The sequence below is a fragment of the Camellia sinensis genome, chromosome 10 (genome assembly GCF_055761805.1).
Source record: "Camellia sinensis isolate YWXY chromosome 10, ASM5576180v1, whole genome shotgun sequence".
NCBI classification, from domain to species: Eukaryota; Viridiplantae; Streptophyta; class Magnoliopsida; order Ericales; family Theaceae; genus Camellia; species Camellia sinensis.
Window position 1 is genome coordinate 106,875,418 of NC_138970.1, and position 19,722 is coordinate 106,895,139.

A 19,722-nucleotide genomic window follows, 5' to 3' on the forward strand; every position below is an offset into this window, starting at 1 on the left:
TTGGTCAACAGGCCAAGGGCATCTTAGCCCGCAAAATGGCCGGATCATTGCAGGAATCCATAGACATTATCAGAGCTGAGAATCAAGTCCAGGCTCATGTTGCTAAGATGGGGCCAACTTTTTTAAAGCGAGAGTTTTTTCGATTGAACTCGGATAAGTTTTTGGGCTATCCTAAAGAGCCTTTGAAAACGGATGAATGGCTCGAACAAATGGTGAAGACGTTTGAGATGCTCGGCATCAAAGACGGTGCTCTGAGAGTGACCTTGACATCCTTCCAGTTGAAGGGAGATGCAGGTCAATGGTGGAAGTATGCGCGTAGGCGCATTGGAGTAACTTGGGAGGCTTTCGTTGATGCCTTCCAAGACAAGTTCTTACCTCCCACTGTTAGGAAGAAGTTGAGGGAGCAGTTCTTGCAGCTCAAGCAGTTCAATATGCCTGTAACCGAGTTTGAGGCAGCATTTACTAGCCTCTCTAGATTTGCACCAGAGTTAGTGGCGATGGAGGAGCACCGTTGTGTGGAGTTTGAGAAAAGGTTAAGGACCAAGCTTTTTGTCTGTGTCTGGTGGACACGTGGGTGTTAAATCTTGTACTCATACCAGTATACCTGTATACTGACCCGTTTTGTCTCTTGGCAACTCGGGTGCGTTCTGTTTGAGCGCAGCCGAGCTTCATTTGCAGGATTAGTTGAGGCTATGGTGGTGACCAGAAATAACTGTGATCGTAGGACATGTCGTTTGGACTTCTTTTATTTTCTTGAGCTTAGGGTTGATACTAATTTATGTATTTTTTTTTATATGGCTTTAGTATTGGAATAATTTGGCATGGTTTGTAACCGTACTTTATTTAAATTGTTTGGACTAGTTGTTGCTACTTTAATGTTGGAGGTATTTGATAGTTATGAAATTGTGGTGGATGATTTGGTTGGCGTTTAGTTTTTTTTTTTGTTTCACCCCTAGGATTTGGATGATGAAATATTGATTGGGGTTAGTTCTAATTTAATATTTAATTGTCCAAATTTTGGGGCGTGACACATGGAGCATTCCAATTTATCCAACACTTTTTCTATTCACTGAAAGCATCACACTGTTGAAGTATATTGTTGGCCCAATCGATCCAGCTTCACCCTCGGCCCATTTGTTTTTAGAAGTAGAATAGAAGGGATTGATAGTGAAGGAATTAATAGTGAGGAAATTGTTAATGAGGGAATTAAGTAAAATTGTATTTGTTAGTGAGGAGATTAATAAAATTGTGTTTGTTTTTATGATAGTTGTTAGTGTAGAGATAGTTAAATTATTACCCTATAAAAGAAATATAAAATATTATAATAAATAAAACTATGATTTTTACATAACAAAAAATTCAAAATATTAAACATTACTATTCAAAAAAATACCCAACATGTAAAAAATAAAAAAATAAATAAAAATACTAAGTCAGAGGACTAATTTCTAATACCAACTCTCCTACCTCCATCTCAATTCCCTCTCCATATCACATCCTAATCCGAAAGCCTATCTCAATCTCTTCTACATCTCTCAAAACAAACACAATATTAATAAATATCACATCAATCTCAACCCGAATCTCTCCTCCATCTATCAAATCCTACTACCATAAGCAATCTTGCCCTTTCTTTTTCAACCTACAGTTCACAGCCCCCCATCATCTTCTTCTCCAACCCATAACAAGAGTCACCCATCCCTTTCTCCATTTCCGCAAGTATTGTTATCCTCTTTCCCTTGTTGATCCACCACCATCTTCTCCACAACCTCACAACCACCTTATCTTCAACCATCTTCACTACCACACCCAGGTTTTCCACAAGTTTTCCTTTCTTTTCCTAACCCCACAACCATAGCTATTCATTTTTCCTCTTCTTCAAGCAACGCAAAGCCCCTTCGTTTTGCCCATCTACCATCGGCTTAGGGATGTAAATCTGGCCCGACCCAGCCCAACCCAGCCCAGGCCATCCGGGCTCGGGTCGGCCCAGGCCTATGTCGAGTCTCGCGGGCTCCCGCCAAAATTTCGGGTTGGGCTGGTCCACGGGCCAAAAAACTAAGCCCAGGCCCAAGGGTATTCGGGCCTTAGGCGGGCCAATAGACCAGGCCTCAGGCCCGCCCGGTAGGCTTGGGCCTAGCCTTGTGCTTGGGGCCGGCTTGGCTATTTTTTTTAAAAAAATTTTCTACCAAAAGTTTATTAGTTTCCACTAAAAACTACACTGGGCCTCGGGCGGGCCGGGCTTTGGGCGGGCCTTAAGCGGGCTTCGGGCTGGACCACGAGCCGAGCCAAGCAGGCTGGGCCTATGGGCCCAGTTGGGGCTTCAAAACGATGGCCCAGGTTCTAACCCAAGGGCTCGGGTCTGGGCCCAAGGGCTCGGGTCTGGGCCCAAGTGGGCTTAAACGGGCCGGGCTCATCTCGGGCTACGGGCAGGCTTCAGGCCGCCCACGAATCGCAGGCCATTTTTATACCCTTACATCGGCTTTATCCATAGCTACACATCTTCCACCGTCCTCAATAAATAGTAAGTGAAAAAAATAAAAATAAATAATAAATAAAAGACACAAATTTAATAAAAATGAATGAGAGACTGAGTAAGAGAGAGAACATGGAACAGAAATCGCAGACAGGCTGAGAATAAATGGTTCTAGTTAAATTAATGATTGATAAATGGTGATAATAATCTGGTGTGATTAATTTGAAATTTAGAATTAATATTAATTTAAAGGGCAAGTCTTAGAGTGTCACCTGTGCATGAAAAAATTTCTTCCGTTACACAACTTAACAGAGATTGACGGATAGTATAAGTTGCTGTTTGGCATTGATTTTTTTAGTTAGCTTTTTTGAATTGGGACTTTTTTAATTTGAAACTAAAATGTTTGTTTGGTTTGGCTTTTTAGATTATTTATTTTTGTGAGAAAAAAATGAAAGGACTATGGTTTGAATGTGATATTTTATCTTATTAGCTTATTTAGCTTATTTTGTCTTTTGTGTTTTTTTAGCCCAACTATGCCTCGTTTGTGAATAGACTTTTTTAGTAATTTTTTTGAATTTTTGACTAAAATATGATGTAAAAAAATTAATATATTTAGAAGGATTTTTTAGTTTTTTACGAAAAGATGTGCAAAAAATAGAGAGAAATGTGAATTTTAACTTTTTAGTATAAATTATTGACTTTTTAATTTTTTTAGTGACTTTTTAACTTTTAGACTAAAAGTAATGTTGCCAAACGAGGTAAGTTAGCCAAACGAAGACTAATTGAAACCAATTTGAAAATTTAATATTTAAATTGAAAAACTTAAAAATTCAAGTATGATTTGTATCATGGATCAAATCTTGAGGTTTTTTTTTTTTTTTTTTATAATAATAATTTTCTTTTATAATTTTAATTTCATAAATAAATTTTTTTTCGTTGATAAAATAAATAAATAGATTAATTAATTTAACCCCTAGCCAAACCAACCACAACTAAGGCCTATTTTAAGAAGTGAGTTAAAAGTCACTTCCTAACTTTTAAACCAATTCCCTCTCTCACAAAAAAAAACTAAAAAAAGTCAAAAAATTACTTTTAACCATCTTCCAAAAACACCTCTAATTACTAGAACTAGGAAGCAAGGCCGCTGTACTCTCCTTAAAAAAAAAAAATTAAAAAAAAAAAAAAAAAAAAAGACAGTTATTTACATAGATACCTTTTAAATTATTAAAAAAATATCATTTTGTCCTTCTCAATTATAAAAGCCTATGAATAGATTCCTTAAATTATTGATATGTATCGTTTTATTTCCTAAACTATAAAATCATACAAATTGACTTCCTAAACTATTGACGTGCATTACTTTAACCCTTTCCATTAAGGAATCCAATTAGTACTTTTATTTTATATAATTTATGAAATCTCTGTGTATATATATATCTATATATTTTTTTATAACTTGTGGGGTTAAAGTAGTACTTTTTAATAATTTAGAAGGTCTTTTTATATGTTTTTATAATTTTGGAAGTCAAAGTAATATTTTTTAATAATTTAAGGAGACGTGTAAATAACCCAAACAAAAACAAAAGAATAAATATGGGAACCTAGGCTTATCCACCCAAATTTTTTTGGATGGACAGTTATATAGTAAAGATTAAATTTATATATGTAAATCAAGATGATAATTATAAAAAAAATAAATAAATTGAAAAGTTAAATTTGAATTCATAATATTGTTGAAAATAAAAAGACACAAAACAAAAACAAAAACAAAGCACCTCAAACCTTCAATTTATCAAATTTTCTTTAATCCTTTCCACATTACAGGCATTGCTCTTTTGGGCCTTTTCAGAATCAGAAGATAGGTACTAGGTAGGCACCGTCAATAAAGGAAAATGTTTGAGGGCCCTAATTTCTGTGGCTCAAATGACTTAAATTTGCCAAAACGACGTCGTTTTGACAATTTTGATATTGTTTTGTACTCAAAACGACGTCGTTTTGACAAATTCGAACCATTTGAGCCACAAAAATTAGGGCCCTCTATCACTGTTGGTCAATAAAACTGGACAAAATGGATGCTTCAGATAGATATCCCACCAAAAAGGAAAGTTAAATCATCTCCAGGAGGCGTATATGGAACCCAGTATTTTGAGGGTACGGTCCCCCAAAAAACAAAAAACAAAAAAAGTTGGTATGAAATGGAGATGTACGGTGTTAGAGACCGTATAAACCTAATATATACCAAGTATTCTAAACCCAAAAATACGTGTATACTTCATGCTGCACGTTATGTGGGAACATCAGATCCAGGCCCGTAATTTAATCTCTCCATCTCCTCCCACACCAAATTGGATGCAACTTCATCACACTCCGGCACATATTCCTGCCACACAAAATAATTCAAATACGGCCCCCCAAATATATATATTACATTTTTTTTTACATTAAACTTTTCAATGTAATAAAGTAAATGTACAAATATGCAATTAGCTTTCAGTGTAATCTATTGTTTAACATATACTGTTTAACATATACGTGAGTAGTTAGGGACGGAACCAGGATTTCATCACCGGAGGGGCTAAAAGGGGAATAAAAATTTTCACCATATACATAACCATACATGTATGTACAATATGATATATAAATTAGATCTATACCCATTAAAAAAAATTCAAATACCATAGAAGTAATTTTTAATAAGATGAAAAAGTTTTTTTGGTGTAAAATAAACAGAGAATACAAGATAGGATAAGAATGAGATAAGAGGTCATTTTAGGTATAAAATGAGATATATAATTTTAAAATGTTATGACAAATCATATTTTTTATAAAAACAAGAGGGTCATGACCCCTTATACTTTTCTTCTAGTTCCGTCCTGTCCTGTGAGCCGTAAATCATTTCATTGACCTTTCAAGACAATTGAGTGTTAACAAAATATATCTACTTCACCGATATAAACCTATCAATGCAGGTTCGCCGACAACAACACTGAGCGAACAAAATTAAAATTCAGAACACTCAAAGTTAGAAATCAAAAGGCAAAATAGAAAAAGTTGTAGTTGATTAGTCTCATTCTAGGGACAATTCCATTCTAGGTTATATATACTTATAGTGGGTCATACTCTTTCTAATATATATAGGGAGCCTTTTAGTGCATATCTTTTGTTTAAATTAGTTCTAAAATTATGCCTGAGATTGTTCACTAGTGTGTTTGTCAAGTTATTTTACTTTATTAACTTATAGAATGAATCCATTCTATATATATAAATAGTACAAAAATATTTTGGAGCTTTAATTTGTGAGCTTTAATAGCTCTAATGTGTATATAAGGTCCATCTGATATGATATTTTGGTCTCGTTTATTTTATTTTATTTTTTTTTTGACTTTCTATCTCACTAGAGCTCAATTAGAACTTTAATTTTAAAGGAATGTATCACTGTTGTAAATAGTAGATATATACCTCAAGTTCTTTGACCAACTGTTTGGCTGTCGGAGCAGACACGATAATGCGACGTGCAGTTGGTGAGATAAAGCCTTCATCAACGGCCTTATCAAGGAAAGAGAGCAAGGAATTATAGTATCCTTCCACATTCAATAGACCCACCTGCATAAATAATCGCGTGTGATTAAATTAATGTCAAAGCATTACGTGACTAAAGCATAATACACTCACAAACAACCTTCTTTTGACCAACATTTCATTTTTTTCTTATTCCATTTAACTTTTCTTTTTTCTCCCATTCAAACGGAGATTCCCCAATCCAAACTCCAAATCATGTTTCATGATTCATGACTATGATTGAAACACCAAATCTTCAACTATCTTTCCATGTGAACCAACACAAGTACTCACATGCATTGATTCCAAACTTTACCACCTTTCTCATCCAATCTCCACTCGATAACAACAATTGACCAAAATCTCAGCAAATATGCTTTTTGAGTATATTGAACTTAAAAGAGATAAGACAATGTCTAGAAACACATGGCAACATACCATGTCAACACATTAGAATTTCAAACTTTATCTCAATGTATAAGTTACACTCAAAGGTGAAAATGGTAAATAGTAAGCGCCGAAAAAAGTGAAAAAAAATTGTAACTTGTTGAGTTTGTAATTAAGTCTTTTTTTCTATTTTCTAAGGAGATGATATTTTGCCATGATCTTGTCAATATATAAATTGTTTTATAACTGAGCAACATATTCCATTGTACAATGATTGCTATCCAATTTAAAAAGCATTGTTCTAGCAACCTTAGATAGTACTTGGTAGGTTTTCCTTACACATGTTATGAAACATAATAAAAGTGCATATAAAATTCAATTTGTTTCTATTGAAAACAATCTTTGATGTTATCATATAATTCATATTGTTAGAGAAGAGTTACAAGGCAACTTTTTCTTCACTGAAGAAATGAGACCAGAGCAAGTGATTCTTACAGGTTTATGGTGGATTCCAAGTTGAGCCCAGGTAATTACTTCCAGCAATTCTTCTAGCGTGCCATAGCCACCTATTATTATACAATACTAATGCAATGAGCATTCATAGCTTTATGAGATGCGATAATTTTTGTTTCGAACGACAAACAGAAATAAAATTTTATCTATATACCAGGAAGGGCAATGAAGGCATCAGCTTGATGGGCCATCTCGGCTTTCCTTTGATGCATATCAGATACAGCTCTCACTTCACCAATAGTTTCACCAGTTATCTGTACACTTACATGTCAAAATAACTTCATAATAGCTTGGGCATAACATCTCAAGATTATACTGTAAAGAATTTGCTGAAATCAATTATATTTATGACTCCATTTACAACAAATAGATTTTTACTGCCCCTTAAAATAATAATAATTAATTAATTAATTAATTAAAAAAACCCCAACAAACAAGGGAAGAAAAAGGAACAAAGATGATAAGAAAATGGAATCGTTGACTAGATATCCCATGACAGGTAAAGATCAATTAAGATTTCTTGTCCCACATATAAGTTCAATTAAGATTTATTGTCACATTCTTAAAACATTTCACCTAACAATCCAAAAAGAGAAAGAGGAAAGGATATGGTTTGAAGTCACTTATTATACCTCTCTGGGCATGAGAGTCCTTGGAATAACTCTGCAAAACAACCCCACGAAAAACACAAATCAGTGACCTTCCAAAAATGAGGAAATGGGCTATGAATATATATACTGCATAAATAGTATGCAAAAACACACAACCAGAATGGATTGGAAAAATGAAATTCCACAATGCATGCCCTTCTTCGTTATTAAAGCATATTACAGTTCGGTGTACACGGAACGAATGGTCAATTCATCAGCAAAGTCATCCCTTCTTACAAAAACTGAGACATGAAAAAGCTAGCATGAACTCAGCTCATTCCATGAGCCCCTATTTTTAAGTAGGAAAAGTCTAGGAACACAAGGATTTCAAACACAGCCCTTGTTTGGCATGTTGGGTGGGGAGACTAGAAGGCTAAAATAGGCTAAAAACAAATAACATAAAATGTGATATTTAAATTATAATTATTTTATTTTTTCTGTCATAAAAGTGAAAAAGTCCAATATAAATGAGATTTTTTAGCCCAAATTATAATAGCAAAAAAAATCAAAAAAGCCAACTTACTTCCTAAACGAAGTCACAAATTACACAGATGTGACACATATATTCACATCTGCAACTAAGATGCGAACATTTTTTATTTCATATCTATAAATTTTGTGTTTGTATGTTTTTATGCATGTAGCACAACTCTTTTTAAGTTCGATATAAAAATCGATACACGAATCAATTAGAGATTGTGTACTTTTCTCAAATTTTAGTCCCAAAATTCTATGAAATCGATCTAGTTTGATCTTATAAGATTTAGGCCTCGTTTGAGAACAGATTAATTTAGTAACTTTTTGACTATTTGACTAAAATATGAGCTAAAAAAAATTAGTATGTTTGGGATGGTTTTTTAACTTTTTACGAAAAAATGTGCAAAAAGTAGAGAGAAAAGAAAATCTTTAATTTTTTTATATAAATTAGGCACCATTTGGGAAGGTGGGTTGGAGGCTTTTTTGGCTATTTTAGCCACAAAAAACAAAATAGGCTATTTTAGCCATAACAAACAAAACATCACATCCAACCCATAATCATTACATTCTTCTCTCACAAAAAAACTCAAAAAAGTCAAAAAGCCAAAAAGCCCTTCCCAAACCAAGCTTTTAAGCCCAGGCTAAAATAGCCAAAAAAGCCAAAAAGCCAAAAAACCAACCCACTTTCCAAACGGAGACTTATTAATTTTTTGACTAATTTAATAATTTTTTAACTAAAAGTGATGATTTCCAAACGGAGTCCTTAGTCTTTTTAATTGGAGCCTGTTGGTATGGAATTGTCAGTCAAGAATCTCAATGTCATAAATCACGAGTTACACATTAATAACTGTGAAATAATAATGCATCAGAAGAAGACAAGAACCTAGAGACCGAAAATTTGGCGGTGGAACTGTGGAAAGAGAACCATATGCTGATATAGCAGTTGTGACGTGTCATTACCTTAGATAGACCAATCATAAAGTGACAAATCAAAAAGAAAGATCCTTAACTTTGCGAAGTACAAAAATAAATAAATAAATAAAAATTTTAAGAAAAACATTAGAAAAAAAATGAGAGATAAGTATACCATATAAGAGTTTTAGAGATTAGGATATGTTTGGTTTGGATTTATAAAGTGATTTTGGGAAAAATAAATTTAAAAAATTCGTTTGATTTGTGGATTTTCTAAAACAATTTCTAAAATCACTCTCTTTCTTACCTATCAATCAATCACTTTTTTCTTTCTTCTCTCTTCTCTCCTTCTCAATTACTTTTTCTCTCACACACATCTATTCAGGGGTTGTTTGAGATGACCTAAATAAGTGTACTTTTTGTCTTTTTACGAAAAGATGTGTGAAAAAGTAGAGAGGTGATGTGATGGAAAAAAATAAAAAATTAAAAAGATGGATTATTTTTAACTTCCCAAACTTGGCCTCAATTATAATAAAATATCAAATCATTCTAAACTCTTATGGTGTGTTTGGTTTGTGTTTGTAGAGTAATTTTTGAGATAAAAAGTACGAAAACTTGTTTGGTTTTGCCTTTTTTTATAAATGGTTTTGAAAAACTGTTTTGGGAAGAGAGTTTTAAAAAAAAATGATTGATTTGATGTGTATGAGAGAGAGTGATTTTGAAAAGTAGGTAACCAAACAAAATTTTGAGATTTTTTTTGAAAAAATTTGTTTGGTTTGATTACTCTAAAAAATTTGTTTGTAGAGAATTTTTTCCAAAATTTTTTCTGAAAAACAAACCAAACAAGACCTTAAACTCTAAAACTATTTTCAAAATACACAACCAAACAAACCAAAAAAATTTTTAAACTCTCTTTAAAACAATTTTTAAAAACTACTCTCTTAAAACCAAACGAAACATACCCTAAATTTTTTGGTCTCTAAAAAGACATTTAAGAATTAATTTCTATCGTCGTGAGGATAGTCGTTAAAAAGTCGTTTCGAAATCTAAAAGATAAGGTTTTTAGTGACAAAATTTTAAAAATGTCAATAGTAAATAGATTTTTAGAGACAAAATAATTTGATCTCAAAATAATTTATTTTTTAAAACAAAAAATTTGATCACAAAAAGATAATAATTCATCACTAGTATCAAATTTTCGTTATTAAAAATATAATAATGACACTTTGTTGTGATCCTTACCCATTTTTAACGTTTCTTAACAATAATAAGAAAAGGAACGGAAAAGAAAAGAAAAGAAAAGAAAATGGCAAAATGTATTGAGGGGCAGAAAAGGTTTCATACTTTCTACAACATACTTTTTTCTCTCTTTTTCTAACTATAACTTTCAGTATGGACACTGACATTGCACAGACTAAAATGAATTCACTTTTAATAAACAAAACAAGTAAAGACACAATTTTAGATTTCTACTCTTCTACTGTAGACAAGATATACATGTCTTTTTATGTTTCAAAACCATGTTCACTCCAAGCAAAAGACTTGCACTTGTTTGCCACAAAAGAATAAGTCTATATTCACCCAAAAAAAAAATAAATTTATATGTACAGAAATAATTCACAGAATTAGGGGTGAGCAGCGGATATACCGATCCGCCAAAACCGACCGAACCGAACCAATCCGCCGCATTTTGGACGGATGCGTGATGATGAGCGGACGGTTGCGGATTGATTTTCTCCAATCCGCCAATTTGGCGGACGGATGGCGGATTTGAGATTTTGTGGCCGCAACCGAACCGCCAAACCGCCAAATCGTGAGCACCCCTAGTAATTTATAAAACTTTGTATTTTCAATTTGTTTAAATATTATGTTTGTGTTTTCAATTGAAAAAGAGTTTAAATATTCTGTTGAAAAAAAGTTCTCAACTTGAATATATTTTTTGAATTGAGAAAAATAAACGTATTATTCATCTATATTTTTTAGTTTTTAAATCTAACTCTAAAAATAATAAATAGAAAATATGATATATGCTGGTTGGTTTTTGTTTTCAAAAACATATGTAGACACTGCTCTGTTCATGATTTTGGTGGTTTGAATTGTTATTATATTTTAAGAATCACAGATTATAATACTTTATGTAGATGAATCATGTTGTGATTGTAATATGTGGATGAGGCATGTAGTGATCGTGATATTCTAAAATTTTAAACTTTCTTTCTTTGAATAAGGCATACAGTGATTGTAATACTTTTTTATGTCATTGATTGTAATACTTTTTTTTTTTTTTTTTTTTGAGGAAGTGCACAAGTTGAATTATGTTGAAAATTTATAAAATTTTAAACCGCCAAACCGATTCACATCCATCCGCCAAACCGCCAATCCGCTTAATCCATATCCGTCGAATTGGCGGACGGATGCGGATTGATTTTCTTCAATCCGCCAATCTGACGGACGGATGGCGGATTAGAGGTTCCGTGGCCGCAACCGACCCGCGCCCACCCCTACACAGAATGGACAAGGTGAATACAGGTGTGTGGAACTCACATGTGGACACACCCCCTTATGAGAGATCTTTATCTTATTCTATAAATGATTTTTGTGTTCCTAGGATAGCCATCCTTCAATATTATAAGCAGTAGCATTTGATCCCATGATGTGCGCCCTTGGGCAAAGTATGTATATATGTATATATATATATATATATATATTATATTACATAGGAAAAGATTATAATATACATTTTTCAAAAAATATGTATCATATGCATTGCTTAAAAAGAAAATAATATAATTTTATATTTTTTGAATCCTAATTAAAAAAATATAAATCATAACCAAATATAAATCATAACCAAATATCTCATGAGGTATAATTAAAGATTTATGAGTTATAACTAAAACAATGTTATAATAAAATAAAAAACACTGATCATAACAAAAAAAATAATAATAATAATAATAATAATAATATAATTAAGGATGCATGAAGTAAAGGTGTGATAAAATTCTACCATTAGAGTTGGTTTGAGATGTTCTAAAAAAGTACACTTTTTGACTTATTGACTTATATGGGTTGAGTTTGGGTTGGGTTTGATGTGTTAGAGAGATGATATGATTTGAATAAGATGATGTGACTTAAATAGGATAGTGACTTTTTGACTTTTTGTATTATTTAGGTTATGCCAAACTTGGCCTTATATATATAAGGGCATCTACACCAAACTTGTCAATTTTTTAGTCAAATTAAAATTATTTTATTATTTTAGCTAATTACATGTTAGTACCTACTGTATCAAACTCTTTATTCTAACATATTCTTATTAAATATTATTTTCTTATTATGTTTGTTAGTCTTTCTTTTTTTTATTAAATTGATAAGTTAACAGTAAAATAATTCTTTAAAACATAATTTCTTGTTGACCGATCAGACTTCCGGACAGACATCCGGTAATATACAAGTAGCATGAACAGTGTCTCACTTGCTGTAACGAGTTATTGTAATTATCGTAAATTTTGACGAATTGTAAGTGAATTTGAATTTGATAGAACTGATTTTTTAAAAATTTTAATAAAAAAATAATTTTAAAAAACTTGATGCAGATGCTTTGAGAAACCATTTGCTAAAAAATTGGAAACCTTACAAAGAGTCAAGGTGGGGGCGGAGGAAGGACAGTATATAGAAAAGAACGGATTTCATAGAAGCAAGGAAAGATGTGAATTATGAGGGAGAAATGATGGTAGCCTTGGGACACTACACATCTCTTACCTACATTCATTCAAACATGGGGGCTGGAGAGAGAGAGAGAGAGAGAAAGGGAGAGAATTACCCTAGAACGTGGCGCCCACCATCATGAACAGCCTGAGAAACAAGACCCATCAGACCCACACTCCCACCTCCATAGACCAAATCAATCCTCCTGTCCACCTTCAAAAAAAACACATCGAAAAAAACAAAACCCCATGAACACGTGTCAGAAACCCATCATCAGACAGTAAGTATTATTGTATAATTAATTAACAGCATAATAAAAACTTATAAAATAGAAAATGATTGAAAATTTTAATAAAAAATTCTAATAAATTTTAATGAAAGTGAAGCCTAATGTAATATGATAAGTTTTAATTTTATTTTTTATAATTTTTTTATTCCTTATTATATTATTAAAGTTTAATTAAAATTTTAAAATTAAAAGAATATATCATTATTGATATAAAATTAATCAACAATAATAAAAACCCTAAATGGAAGTTAGGGAGACCCTACAAAGCAATTGAGTTGAGGGTAATGTGAACATATAATAACATATACAATGAACATAAAAATATAAAATGATGGAAACTAAAGCCCTCTTCTTCATAAACAAACAAAATGAAAAAAAATCATGGAGGGGGAAGGGGGGTTGGTGATGGAGGGTGGTGGGAAGTGCCCAAGAAGAGAGAACACGCTTGAAGGAGAGCCATCATACCAAGGTGGCACGTTTGGTTCCCCCATCCATAGCCACTCTAATTTTTTTTATTTTTATTTTTTTTCAAATTTTAAAAGCCCCCCTTCTTCCCCAATAAAACTTACAATAAGATCATGCAAGAAGGCTGCTCTCAACTGACAGCCAGGTTACAGCTAGCAACTCTCTCTCTCTCTCTCATGCCAAACATAAACCCTAAAGTCTAAACCTTACGCTCCTAACTTCCCAACAATCATATTCCCACGTTCAAAGCTTTCTTTGTTGAGAGACTTGAGATCACCACTCCCCCGACCCACTGGAGACTTGAAAGAAACAGGAAAGAAAATGCACAAGAAAATAACTTTCCCCAGAAAGAAAATATCCAAAAGGAAATACGACAAAACTGCACTTTTGCAAAATGGCACTATGAGATACCGATTCCCAGGGAGGAAAACAACGATACAAACAAGATGAATTGAATCCCAGGACATATCAATGCCAATCCTTGATGGCTTTGTGAGAGACAGGCTTGAATTTTTTGTGAACGAAGTGAAGATAAGAATTGAAATGTCAAAACGGGTTTGAGATTACATTGTTTTTTATGAAAACATGAATTACAGAGAGAGAGAGAGAAAGAGAGGTTCACATTTACCAGTTCTTTCCCCAACTCAACAGCAGCTTCTTGGTAGCTAGCTTTCTTTCCAGAACTGCTTCCACAGAATACACAAATTCTCTTGAATCTTGATTTTGTCTCTTCCTCCATTGGTGTGGTGCCTGTCTCTCTGTCTCTCTCTCTCTCTCTTTTTCTCTCTCTGAAAATACAAACAATGATCTCCTTGAACAAAGGTAGAGAGGTATGGTTGAGAATGAAAACAAAGTGAGTCTTTGTTTACATATAAAAAGCCTCCACATGCGGACATCCACATTCAAGCCTCGCCCAATCACAAATCTGTCTCACTGATGCCGTGACCAAATAAATACTAGATTTATTTAATTCTATATATATATTGTATGTATATTCTTTCGGGTTATAAAGATTGACATTCTAATTTTAGAACTTTAAAAAGAATTCTAATAATATGATAAGGAGTGAGGTTCATATAAGATGTGATGTGTGTATTTATATTTTTTATTTTTTTTTGTCACATTACTAGAACTCTCTTTAGAGTTCTAAAATTAGAGTTCTCTATCATTGTTAGATTATAAATATGTAGATACACAACCCATATATATGTATAACATATGTATATAACATATATTATTTGGGAAACAACCACTATATGCATAGGGGTGTAAATCTGACCCGGTCCATGTTGGGGCTCGCAGGCTCCCGTAAAAATGCCGGTCGAGTTGGGCCGGTCCATGGGCCAAAAAATTAAGCCCAAACATAGGGGTACTCGGGCCTTGGGCGAATAGGCGAGCCCAATGGGCTTGAGCCTGGCCTCGGGCTTGGGCGGGCCTAACTCTTTTTTTTTTAAAAAAAAATTTTTATCAAAATTTTATTATCTTCCGTTAAAAAATACACTAGCCTCGGACGGGCCCTAAGTAGGCCTTAAGCGGATTGATGGATCGGGTCGGGTTTCAAAATGATGGCCCAAGCCTTGGCCTAGGGGCTCAAGCTGGGCTCTTGGCGCGAGTCATTTTTACATCCCATATATATGCATTAATATAGTACTTTTAATCTACCCATAATGAAGTGGAAGAGAGATACAGAAAGGAGTGTGGGTCAACCCCCTTCACATAGTCTATTAAATGTCATTAGGAATGGACAAATTATAAAATATTCTCGAAATATCACTTGTTTGTACTCTCTAATCAATATCATTCATTTTGACTTTCATGTTTTTCAATCACCCAATACAATGCCTCATCTGCTCACATTTTCTACCAATTACAATACTATGGAGTATTACGTGTCTATACTCCAGAATTAAATAATTACCCAATGAAATGGATAGGTGGTGCCAAATTAATACTCCTAAGCATTTTTCATTGGAAAAATTACAATTAAGTGGAAAGACTAAACAAAATTACTTATCAACTTTAATAATTGAAGTCATTTCACAATAATTTAAATTAATAATTTATTTATTTGTTACAAATTATTACATAATCTCTTTATTTATTTTTTATATATATCTTTCCATAAAAAATTATAAATTCACTAAATAAGCAAATTTTAAAGCACTCCCTAGTTTATGAGTCATTAATTTTACAGGAATGATATTTGTTATCTACAATAATATTAAAATAGTAATCACCTTGCTTGGTTTTCAATTTTTTAAAACATTTTTCAAAAAATTCTACTTTCTTATTTTCTGTATTTTTTTTATTTTTACTGAATTTTTTTAATATTTTAAGCAATTTTTTTACTTTTTAGACACACCTAACATAAATACGCCTAAAAAATAAAAAAATTGTAAAAAAAATCTTTTAAAAATTCACTAAATACCAAAAATATAAAAAAATACAAGAATTCAATACATTTTTTGTATTTTTATGTATTTATTAATTTTTTAAAATATTTTTTCACAAATTTTTTACTTTTTAAATACATCTAAGTAAGGTGCATCTAAAAAAGTAAAAAAAATGTTTAAAATTTAAAAAATATTCACTAAAAACAAAAAAACACAAAAACCAAAAAAGTCAATTTTCAAAAAACTTAATCCAAAAAACTTAAACTAAACACAGTGAATATTTTTTTTATTACTTATTTATTATTTAATATGACATATCTTAAAAGAATTTGGATCATAAGGCTAATTTTAAAGCTTTCAAGATAATAACCTCAAACTCTATTTTTTGGTGTTAAAAGAATAAAATAATTTTAAAGATTATGTTACTTCGATGTATCTGTCAATTTGTCCACATTATTTATTTGTCTACCTATTTATTCAAGTATTATCTTTTTATCTAGTTATCTATCTATGTGTCATTTCATATTTATTCACATGTTACCTCTTATTTGTTCACATATCACTTGTACGTCTACCAAATTTGTTTATTTGTCTAATCACCACCACCACCACCACCACCACCACTAGTTACCATTATCAGCAACTTTTCTGCCATTTTTCGAGTAACTTTTTCAACACCGACGTCAGTCCAATTGTGTCTAGCATTAATCCAACGATAGTGGGATAAAAATAAAAATAAAAATAAAAAACTCAAAACAATAATTTGTCGTTTTACAAAACAATTTCATTAATCATATTCTTATTTCCATAAAAAATAACCAAACACCACATAATAACCAAAAAAATTCCCAATTATAACCAAAATAATAATCACAATAGGTCATAACCAATATCATAATGATTCATAACTGACACTATAATAAATCATAACTAAGTCATAACTAATGCCACAATAATAAAAAAATCATAATTGTCATAACTGGGACATATGACACACACTCCAAAATAGGTAGTGTATTGTAGAAATTCCCTACACATACACACACACACATACATATATATATATATATATATATATATTTGATCAGCAAAAGAACCCTTTATTGATGAAAGAAGAATCAAATACATCAATAAAGATAAAGATGGGAAAGAATAGCATTATAACGAAACAAACCAATCCTAACTAAGTTGGCACCATGATGAACGCCAAATCACTTGCTATCATCCCATCAGAGTTGGTGAGTAACCAACCATCACAGGAAGCAAAAGGCACAAAACAAAATTACAAAACCATCAGCCAGACTGCTAAGTAGAAACACCAAACAACAAACCATAATGCCAACCCCAACAAGGCATCAAATTCAACTAATCTGGAAGCTCCCCTCTACAGTAACCTCCGCAAATATAAATTCAGCAACACTAATCACCAGCTGGATGTGCTGTACAATATCATTAATAGAGTAATCACATCCAATACCATGGGATTTCATCAAAAGAGCCACTCTGACTTTGATAAGATCAGTGAGGACCATAACGATGACAACCCCGTGTAGACACCCCATTTTTGACCGCCATTAAGACTTGGGCACTACTGATGGTTTACTTGGCGGAGAAAGTTGAGCAGGGCAAATGTTTGATTTCTTCGGCAAGAGGAGAGTCAAAACCTAACCTCACACCCCATTTCTTGATCAAAAGATTTTAGATCTTAAAACCCTCTCTTTCGAAATATTTTTTAAATAAAGTTCCTACAATGTCTTGAGGCTCACATTTTGTTAAATGTCACGCTTTTCGGTAAACCGAGCCAAGACAAAGTGAAAATGAATGAAAAAGAGTTGAAATCTTTGAAAAATCTTTCAAAACACCTTGTTAGGGGTTTGGAGTTGAAGAAAAGAGGGAAGAAACCCAGTTGGGGAAGAAAATGGGCATGAACCGTTAAGAGAGAAAGTCGAGCGGTCCTCGCTAAATTAGGCTTATCTGTCTATACATTTGGATTTAAGCTATGAGGCCACAACAGTTGGAAAGAAAACTTCCGGGGCTTCATTTTACGCTCAAGAATCTCCTAAAGCCAAGTCCGGATGGGGAGATATAGTTAGTTGAAGTAGGGCATCAATCCGGTTGGACTAAATCTGCGCAGTTTCACCAAAATAGGCATAACTTTTTGCATAGTTGGAATTTTAATGCAAGGCCGGCGCCATTGGAAAGCTAACTTCTGGGGCTTCATCATAGGGGATGGACGACCACCTTGGACCTTTTGACCTGGCCGGCCGACCAGGTTAAGTGGTCGGCCGACCACTTGAACTGGTCGGCCAACTCTCTGCAGCTTTGTCTCTGTGAGTTGGTTCCAGCTGTGCCAACTGGAGGGCACAGACTGGATCCTCCATACACGTGTATAGAGGATCTTTGGCCTTGCTTCTTGGCTTCTTGGAGAAGCTTTGGTCTATAAAGGAACTCTTCATTGCAAGGGTTCAGATTTTGGTGAAGGCTCATAGATACATCCCTCTTTGTATCTCTCCCTTTGAGCCCTAAAAAAGTGAGCTCTTGACCCCTTTGCATACCATCTCCTAACCTAACCCCTCCACCATCACTCTAAGCATCTTGAAAGCCATTTTCAGAGGCTAAGGGACTGGTTTTTGGGTCCAGAGGTTGCTGGTTCTTGCTGTGCCACAAGGGTAACCATTTTCTCCCTTTTTGAGCATCATTTTGATCCTTATTTTAGCCATACTTTCAAGCATATTTGAGCTTTGGTGTAAACTGAAAAAAGTCTTATTTTGAGCTTCTTAACAAGTTTGTTTAAGGTCATTTTTCTATTGGGGGTCATCTACCCCCTTGCATGCTTGTTTTCATCTTGTTTTGAGCCATGCATTAAGGCCTTTGAAGTGAGCTTTGTTTATCTTTCTAGCCACTGAAATCCAGTGGATTTTCAGTGGCTAGCATACTGTTTTGAGTCCAAAAATCAGAGAGGGGTGATCCTCTCACCCCTTGTCTTGTTTACTAGCATTGTTGGCCTATCAAATGAGCATATGTTCATATCATTTGGAGGCCTATTTCAGGCACTTTTTGGTGACTTTTGGGACCTGCCTAGCCTCTGTCCATAGCTGGTTTGGTCCCCTTTTATTTGCCTCTTGCATGTGTAGAGTAATTCCATTCATAGCTTATCAAAGGAGCATGTCATTCTTGCATGTATTAACCATGTTTCAGTGGATTTTTGGTCATATTTTGGCATGCCATGATTCTGTTTTTAGCTGGTTTGGTGGCCCCTCACATGCTTCATAGGCTTGTAGTGTAAATCATGCTTACTAGCTCACATTGTATGTTGTTTTGGCCCCTTATTCTAGCACATTTTGGCCCCTTATTCTAGCACCTTTTGGCCACACTCCAAACATGTTTTGTTCACATTTTGGGCTGCCTTAGCTCTATTTTTAGGCCTCTTGGTCGATTGGTGCTTGCCATGCATGATTGTAGTGTAATAGCCTTGCTTACCTTTGAGTTTTGGGGTCCCTTGCATGTGTTGCTTGAGGCATTTTAGTGTTTTGGCATCATTGGATATGATATTTCAGAGTTTATAGGTGTGCCATATTCTCATGTTTATCATGTCTTCAATATGTTTGAGAGTTATGCTTTTATACCCCATTTGTGAGCCATTGCATGAGCTTCATTTTGGTGCATGCCAAGCCATCATTTTAGTCCATTTGGCCACTGATTTTGGCATACTTGAGAGCTACCCATGTTAGTGTAAGTCCATCTCACCATGTTGTTGCATGCTTGTTTCATTTTGCATGTTGTTGCATGCTATGCATGTTCACATGTTTAGGTTGTATGCCTATTGCCTATTGCCTATTGCATGCTTGTGTTGCTTTGTTAAGTTCATCATGCATGTATTACATTGGTCTAAGT

At 33.5% G+C, this 19,722-nt stretch overlaps 1 protein-coding gene across 1 annotated transcript; it reads right to left on the reverse strand.

Moving 5' to 3' along the window:
* Nucleotides 1-4,236: 4,236 nt before the first annotated feature.
* LOC114293436 (cytokinin riboside 5'-monophosphate phosphoribohydrolase LOG7) lies at nucleotides 4,237-14,218 on the reverse strand. The gene is made up of 7 exons (XM_028237511.2): nucleotides 14,064-14,218; nucleotides 12,797-12,894; nucleotides 7,564-7,594; nucleotides 7,086-7,185; nucleotides 6,914-6,984; nucleotides 5,933-6,076; nucleotides 4,237-4,853 (listed from the first exon to the last, which is right to left on the reverse strand). The coding sequence occupies exons 1-7, from the start codon at nucleotides 14,172-14,174 to the stop codon at nucleotides 4,758-4,760; spliced, it is 651 nt and encodes a 216-aa protein (XP_028093312.2). The 5' UTR covers nucleotides 14,175-14,218; the 3' UTR covers nucleotides 4,237-4,757.
* Nucleotides 14,219-19,722: the final 5,504 nt, after the last annotated feature.

What these genes read in the sequence shown, in the direction of transcription:
- LOC114293436 (XM_028237511.2), bottom strand. Translation starts at nt 14,174, where the DNA reads ATGGAGGAAGAGACAAAATCAAGATTCAAGAGAATTTGTGTATTCTGT. An exon ending in TTGAGTTGGGGAAAGAACTG is followed by an intron (nt 12,895 to 14,063) that starts GTAAATGTGAAC and finishes TTTTTTTTGAAG; the next exon opens with GTGGACAGGAGGATTGATTT. An exon ending in TGCCTTCATTGCCCTTCCTG is followed by an intron (nt 6,985 to 7,085) that starts GTATATAGATAA and finishes GTATAATAATAG; the next exon opens with GTGGCTATGGCACGCTAGAA.